Source organism: Plectropomus leopardus, chromosome 13 (genome assembly GCF_008729295.1).
Source record: "Plectropomus leopardus isolate mb chromosome 13, YSFRI_Pleo_2.0, whole genome shotgun sequence".
Classification (NCBI taxonomy): domain Eukaryota; kingdom Metazoa; phylum Chordata; class Actinopteri; order Perciformes; family Serranidae; genus Plectropomus; species Plectropomus leopardus.
The window spans coordinates 24,147,929-24,156,430 of NC_056475.1; the positions used below are offsets into that span (position 1 = coordinate 24,147,929).

General features: G+C 39.4%; 1 protein-coding gene across 1 annotated transcript; it reads left to right on the forward strand.

Moving 5' to 3' along the window:
- Nucleotides 1-210: 210 nt before the first annotated feature.
- slc25a35 (solute carrier family 25 member 35) lies at nt 211-8,244 on the forward strand. The gene is made up of 5 exons (XM_042499161.1): nt 211-719; nt 863-928; nt 1,007-1,159; nt 3,080-3,214; nt 4,805-8,244. The coding sequence occupies exons 1-5, from the start codon at nt 339-341 to the stop codon at nt 4,973-4,975; spliced, it is 906 nt and encodes a 301-aa protein (XP_042355095.1). The 5' UTR covers nt 211-338; the 3' UTR covers nt 4,976-8,244.
- The last annotated feature ends 258 nt before the right edge of the window (nt 8,245-8,502 follow it).

Sequence of the window (8,502 nt, forward strand, 5' to 3'; positions counted from 1 at the left end):
ACGATTAACCGTTGAAATTATAAATTAATCGCGATTAAACAAATAATCTTGTGACACCCTTCAAATTCATGCATAAAGAATTGGACCGAGTCTAAAATTTGTGGTGATTAGCAGGGAAGTTTCTGAATTCCGAGTTTTTGGAAGAGCTCGTGAAGTGCTCTGAAGTCTGCACGGTGATGCAGCTCAGCTGGTGAGAGATGTGTGGGGAGGGGGGTGTGGGCTTTGGTGTCAGCGTGTATCCACGATGTGGGAGGAGGAAACGGCGCTGAAAACTCCTCTGCCATGAAGGACAGGTCGGACTGATAGCAGCAGGCCCGAAACATCCGTCCCGCCGCCGGATGGTCGCGATGGATTTCGTGCTGAGCGGAGCTGCGGCCTGCGGGGCCTGTCTGTTCACCAACCCGCTGGAGGTAGTCAAAACGCGGATGCAGCTTCAGGGAGAGCTCAAGACCCGGGGCACGTACCAGGTTTACTATCGTAACGTGTTCCACGCTTTTTACACCATCGGTAAAGTGGACGGGCTGGCCGGCTTACAGAAAGGACTGCTGCCCGGGCTCGTTTATCAGTTTTTTATGAATGGAGTCCGGCTCGGCTCGTACGCCATTATTGAGTCCTCTGGTTACATCCACACTAATGGACGGGTTAGCACGGCTAAGACCACGATAGCCGGGGCTGCGGCTGGAGTGGTGGGAGCCGTCATGGGAAGTCCTGTATACCTGGTCAGTAGCTGGCTTTATTTTAGCCTGGGTGGGCTTGACTTTTTTTATTTTGTGCTGTTCCTTTAAGGTCTATCAGGCTTGATATTTCAAGGTGAGTTTGTCACTTGTTGAGAAAAGTAAACACAAAATGTCTCTTTTGACAGGTGAAGACTCATCTACAGAGTCAGTCTACCTCCTCTATTGCAGTTGGACATCAGTATAAACACCAGGTAACACAGCAGCCCAGGTAGATGGTGGTCAATGTGAGTGACAACAGTGTCCTCACGTGCTCTTTCTCTTCCTGCCAGGGGATGATGCACGCCCTGGCAGCCATCTACAGAGAGCATGGCATTCTGGGACTGTGGAGGGGCTCCAGTGCTGCTGTACCAAGGGTCAGCGTGGGGTCTGCTGCACAACTCTCCACCTTCTCCGCCTCCAAGGAGCTGGTGATTGATCTACAGGTTAGAATATTTAACTGCTCCCGAAGAGGTCCTGCTGAGGTTTTATCTCCACTTTAAAGGTCCCATGTAACGCTCATTTTCAAGTGCTTACTTGTATTATTGGCTTTTTTAAAGACCATGCTGTAATGTTTAAAAAAACCACATTGTTTTTCTCATACCGCCTGCCCTTAATATCCCTGCCTTTACCCTGAAACACTCCATTTTTTATGTATACAGTTTTAAATAAACAACCATGATACTTTTTGTCCATGTAACAATTCAATATAACCACACGAAAATCTTTTGCTACTATGCTTTATCAAGCTTTTTATCCTCCACTCCAGTCTACAGTAGTGACATCACAAATTCAAAGAAATCCTGTTGGCTCATTTGAAGGCACAGTTTTTGGATACAGACTGTGTGCATTTTTTTGTGGATTAAGCGTTTTGATACTTTCACACTATTTCTACAGCATTTATACCTGCTTTATTTTCAACAAGGAAATCTGAGTTTTTATAATATGGGAGCTTTAAACCCAGTGGTGATGAGTGGAAACAGGCTGACTGAAGGAATGTTGATTTCTCAATAATCACTTTGTTTGCACGTCTTCCATGTGACTGCACTGTTCAATGATAAACATCTGTTTTTTGAGTCTGGCATAGCTCAGATAGAGCTGCTATGATAGGTTGAGCAGCCAAAAAATGAATTGGCAAAAATTGCTTTATGAAAAAGACGTGGTATTTGCTGGTTCTAGCTTCTAAAATGTTATTATTTGCTGCTTTTCCTTGGCTTATACAATAGTAAACTCCATCTTTGGGTTGGTAGTTGAGTAAAGCAAACAGTTAAAATGGTGCTTTGGATACATGTCATGGGAACAAAAAATGTCAGTTACCTAGATTTATCTAGATTATAGACTTAGTGGTCAGTTAAATAGTCAGCAGATAGACTGATCATTAAAATAGTCATTAGTTACAGGCTTGTGAAGAGACAATTTGCAGTCATGAGTCATGCACAGATTACGCAAGCAGTCATTGTAACACTGGCAAAGCATTGGGCATTGCACTCTTCTAGAAAAGAAATTCGACACCTTTTATTGGCCCCCTGATGGAGCTTACACAACCAGAGTGCCAGTTTACTGGGTGTAAGTTGCTGCTGACCCAACCCCAGATCAACAAGGTCTTTCATACTAAACATTTTCAAAAATGTTAAGAAAAGAATCTGGACATACTGGTCTATAGTTTACTTGTATTACTTCCTTGATTTCCTAGACTTCCTTTTATCTGTTCTCGTTTGTTTGTCCCATCTCCAGTTAGACAAGATCTTTCATACTAAAAGCAAGAGCGAAAACAAAGATTGAACAATGATGTACTCGTTTCCTAATTATGCAAAAATGTTCCGGACTTTCTGTTGTGTAGTTTTCTTGAATTACTTGCTCTGTCTCCCAGATGTCCTTGAGCTGTTAAAGGTAGTCAGTGGCAGTAAGTAGTAATGCTGTAGTAAGTCAGTGGTAGACTGAGGGTGCAAGTAAAAGAGCATCAAGGTAAAAAAGTTTTTAGCTGCTGCTGTTTTTTAAAATAAAGAAAATTACTTATTCTTCAGTGACCATCTTTATAAAGCTAGATGCATAATAATGTTGCCTTTAAAAGTATACTTTAATGTTGAAAAACATCAGGTTTGCATAGAAAATGGTTTAGTCTGTAGCTACTGGATAGAGCGTGTGTGTAACACCTGCACTAATTCTAGAGAAATTCTTCTGTTTCACTGCATGAGGGAGATAATACGAGTTAAAAATAGAAGTGGCACACATGGCAGTACTGGGATGATCATATAGCCAGCTGCTATAATGTACTGGTGTGAAGAGTGTGCTACATCCTGTCATTTTTCACCTCTGTCATACTGCGCCTGGTAACCTCACTGTATTATTTTCTTCTTCTTCCCAAGGTGTTCCCAAAGAACAGCTGGTTGGTGGCATTAAGTGCTGGCATGATCAGCAGTGTGGTGGTGGTAGTAGCTATGACACCATTCGACGTAGTGAGCACACGCCTCTACAATCAGCCGGTGGATCATTTTGGCAAGGTGAGTAGAGAGACTGACATGTGTCATTGCTGTAGTTTTCCTCATATCAAATCCCATTTCCGATACCGTGTGCTTGACCCTTATTTTGTCAGCAATAGCTATTTTTTAAAGCTGATTTTTTTTGTGGCATTTTTGCCATTAGACAGGACAGAAGATCGATAGCGTGAAAGAGGGAGAAAGAGAGAGGATGGAATTGAACCCGCGCCCGCTGTGGCAAAGGCATTATTTATAGCAATAGCTATTTTTTAATGTACTTGTATTCTGAAATTGGCTCTTTTCGTAGTTGCGGGTGTAACTGGCGGGGTTCACCATTCCTGCACGAGATTCGTTTGACTGCCCAAAAACAAATTCACACGTTGCATTTCTTAAACAGTGGTCGCTTATGGTGTGTTATCTTTCCTTTGTGGTTGATACACAAGTAATTTCTAACAAACCCTCTGACCTGTATTGTTAAAAAGCACTTGATAATAAGGCTTGGTGATATAGCCACAAATGTTATCACAATAAAAATGTTCATATCAGTTGATTGATAGTTATTACGATAAATGTCTAAATACTATTTCTTTTAATTTAAGTTCAGGAAACCATACAGTTATCTGGGTTTAAACTCTCTATTGTCAGAACAAGACAAACACATGCCAACAGTGGAAAATCAACATAGGCAGTAATATATTATTTGTATAACACACAGTTACAAAAGTGATTCACATGAACAAAGTGCTCAAGTCAAAACCATACACATCCATCCGTACACCCAAACCTACAAACAAACACACATACTGACACCCATCCAAACACAAAGACACGCATGCTGCAAAACTGTAACAAAATAAAATCACCAAAACCATCCTACGTCTACATCCTATGTCTTGGTAATCAACTAATTAGTTAATCCCAACATTGGTTTGGTAAAAAAAAAAAAAAAACCTAAATTCCACAACTTAGTGTTGTTGAAACGTTATAACTTTGCCGTATGCGTTGGTGATCGTATTAACTCGATGACGGTGAGTCTTGGTGACTGGACTCGTGTTCTCCTTTTTCTGTTTAATGGCTGGTTGCAACTAGTATGTACATTAGCGCCCCTGTCGTCCGGTATTTGTGTGGTTTAATTATATTGAACATTTATTATATTTCCCGCTCTGTGAAAATTACATTGTAATAATTGTCATCATCAATTTGTCACTCAGCCCTACTTGCTGTTACTGCCTGTAACCACAGATGTTAATCAGCTAGGACTGAAATCTGGACTGCAATATGTGGGGAAAAAAAGTTTTATAAAAGATTTTGTGACCCCAGGCGCGGTTCAAATGCTTGCCTTAAGTGATTTAAGTCTTGTCAGAATAAGTTTCAAAAAGGAAAAGAAAAATCTGGGGTTTTGGAGCAAGAAAGACACTTCCCAGACTTCTGAAGTTTACTCCTCATCTCTGCTTGTGGCTCGAAGTTAACCGTCTCTAGCATCACACAATTGCATCTCCCACTGAACTGTTGGTGCCCGAGTTGCATTGCAGGTTCAGCTGACTTGATTTTTAGAGCTCAAACACTCATCACATCTAACAGGGACATTCATGGGACTTTCATTTTGTCATTTAGGGTCAGCTTTACAAAGGATTCGCTGACTGCTTTGCTAAGACGCTGAGGAAGGAGGGCTTGTTGGGACTCTACAAAGGCTTGGGAGCCTCTTATTTCCGGCTTGGCCCACACACCATTCTGTCTTTGTTCTTCTGGGATGAACTGCGCAAAGTGTACCGGCAGTTCAGATAACACCAGGGACAAGGAAAGTGGAAAATGGGTAACTCATTAAGCTCTGAGTGTGCAGGTTAAATGAGTCCTCATTCAATAAGGATGTTATTATGAGGTTAAAGAAAAACCAGGGAGACTGCCTTCACTCAAGAGCAAAGGTAGCATTGTACACCAATAAGAGAACACTTTAGTACAGTCAAAATGTGTCAGGAAGAAGGTGAATACGTCAAAACTGCACGTGCACAGATATGACGATAACCACCGCAGGAGCTTAGAAGATAACGCAATTAACCTCACATACAGTATACTGTATGTCAAACATTGTGACTCTTTTATAGTTCTTAAACTCTTCAGTTATGTCATTCCAAATTATATTATAAACTGCACTAGACACAACTCTGAATCCTCTGGAGAAATCATCGAATGTGGCTCACAGTTTGAGAAAATGAAAAGCTCTAATATTATTGATTGGTTCAAATTGACCGCTGCTCCTAAAATTGCTCCCTTCATGTCCTCTATGAATTTTTCCTATGCATATTAATATTTGTAGCTTTTAAAGAGACCGGCATATTGACATATACAAAAACGTTTTAGTAGCCTTTTTTTGTACGTTTATTTTTAGAGGGACATCCACTAAATTGTAATTATTACTGAAAAGATTAATGTGATGTAGCATTTTACTATAACCTCAGCTAATTTGCCCTGCTTATGCCCAGATGTGCTTTTCTAAAACAAGAAATATAGGGTGCAATAAAAGAGCATAATGAAACCCAAACAATTAATACATAATGCCAATTACAGTATGATAAACAAACATTAAAAGTAAATTGGAAAAATATAAGAAGTCACGGGCCAAACAATAACTTATGCATAGTTTTCAACCAGGTACACGGCAAGAAAATTAGTGTTTCTACACCAGGAAAGCCCATATGCTGTAGTAACATACTAAACAGTTTTATGTTTGACAGTAGCTCACTGGTGTGCTCCAATGTTACAAAAAGTATTTATTTATCTTCCATCTTTTAAAGATCTACTATCTAGAGTTCAAATGAAGAGGTGCAGTGGCAGAGCTCATTAGTAGAGGTTCTTCGATGACAGACATTATGCGTAATCTTGGATGTGCAATGTAGATACAGTGCAGTTTATTAGAAATATGCTGAAACTATATTCTAGTTTATTTTTTCAAAAACGGGCAGCAGGCCACAGTTTTGGCCAACCCAATTCAGAGGATTCACCACCTCTGAGCACCTTTGGGAGGCTTGTTACATGATTACTTTGCACAGTTACATGATGATACAAAATTGAATTTATGTAGCAGGTGGTTAACTTAACCGTCTCAGCAGAAACATCATTTTGGGTTTATATTATAACAATTGAGCTATTAACCCTTTTTAACCAAAATAATTAATTAGTTTATTAATTGTTATTTAATTGACACCAACTTTAACCCATTATTGACCACATTTCAGTGTGTTTCTATGGCCTTTGAAAAACACTTAAGTTTAAAGCACCTAAGACATATTGAGGTATTGATTTAAGTGAAGACATGATGTCGTCCAGATTTTTGGGGTTGGGAGCAGGCATTAACATTATGTACATATTGTAATTGTTCTATTCTCCAGGTCAGCATGAGCAGACTCCAGTGCTACTTAGTTGCCTAAAAAAGGCATATAGCCAGAGTAAAGACAGACGAAATGATGAATCCAGTTAACAGTGTCTTTGTCATCACAGTTACTACACCAGTGTGCAGTAAACGTATGGTTCTGTGACAACTACAAAGTTTAGACCAATAGCTTGAATACCAAGAAAGGGACATTTTGAACCCCAAAATTAAAAAAAATGGCTCTCTAAGGTGTGAGCCACATTTGATGCCTTCTTCATAAACTGAATGATACTCTGCAAAGTGCGAAGGCTTTGCTATTACATCATTAGTTAATAGGAATTTCAGTTGCGACTTAACAGCGTTCAACAGGTGAGGACAATGTGTTTGTCATGACACCTGTGATAAATGTACTGTAGCTTTAAGAACACATTTGCCTCCTAACTTCCATATTCTAACACAGGAGACAAATGTTACTTGAGTTTTATTTTGTGTTATGAACTTAAAGCATTGCTCTCCTGATGTTGCCATTTTTATACTTTCAAAGTAACTCTGTCTTCTTGATGTGATGGCGCTCATTTGTGCCGTAAACGATGCGTGTTGTTTATTATGAGTATTCTAGTGGTCTAGGACTCTGTACTGACAGCAGTATTAGTTGTATATTATACTTCATATACTGAAGGAGCAAGTATCATAACTAAGGTTTGGTCAAACACATAAAATACAACAGTCTTTCCAGCATCAAATTACCAATCATTGAAAAGTCTTTAAATAATAGATAAAGCTCACTGAAACAAAATGATTCCTGTCAAGCAACCTTTGTGCCAAACCTTGTGCCATTTGTTAAGTTCACATCAAACCAGCCACATGCTAAAAATACCAAACTGGTTGATGACTCTTCAAAGAAAAAACAGATTATAAGCCAAACGGTGTGAACAATAGAGTTCTTTCATGACAGAGAATTTGATATGTCCTAGCAGGAAAAGCACAGGCGATTTAATTACATAAATGACGGCTGCATTCCACATCAGGGAGGCCCTAAGTTTGCTTACTGGCACACTCGATGGAACTGAGCCATTGCTATTGTTACCAAATTCAGCTGAGCTTTTCCTGCTATGTCAAGTCAAAATATCTGCTGTATAAAAGGTCTGTTACTGATCAGAAGGACCCCTTAATTTTATTCAGGGGTGAGACACATTTTTAACAATTTAACCTGATCTTAACATGGTATTCTGTCACTATCGTGCTATCATTATAACTCCCTTTTTGTAAAGGTGATTTCTTCTGTGTGTGAATGGGAACCTGTTAACAGTGGTCCACAGTGGCTACCAACATGATAGTTACTCATCAGCTAGTTTCTATATAAGTAAGGGTAAGAGGAAGTAAACATTATAATTTTGAAGAGAAGTTTATAAAGGTCTGATGAGGATGTCAAAACCATGCAACATGCTAAATGTATTTTTGATACTTTTGTTTTGAAGTTGCTCAGTTCATTTGCAGAAAGAGTCTCTCAGGACTTGTGTGCCATGAAACTTCATGACGGTTCTAAGGGTCACATGAATGAATGTTACATTCAGCAGCTTGGTTATGTTTTATGAATGTGTTACAGAATGCACTACCTGTTACGGGCAGCCAACATCTCTGTGCCATGGACTTGAAGAGGAAATAAAATACTTTTTATTGACAGACATTGTGTTATCACCAAAAATATCTTAATTTCACAACCTTTAGTACTTATGCCTATGAGTGGTATTATAGGGAGGTTGTGGCTTTAGGTTCACTTCCTCAATTTTGAGGTTCATTTCCTTAAGCTTAAAAGAATGGACTAATCTTTTGAATGTACTACATTCAAAACTCACCAACTGATGAATTTCCCGACAGCTGGGATTGGCTCCAGCCCCCCCCAACAACCCTAGCGAGGACAAGCGGTTTCCGAAAATGAATGAAT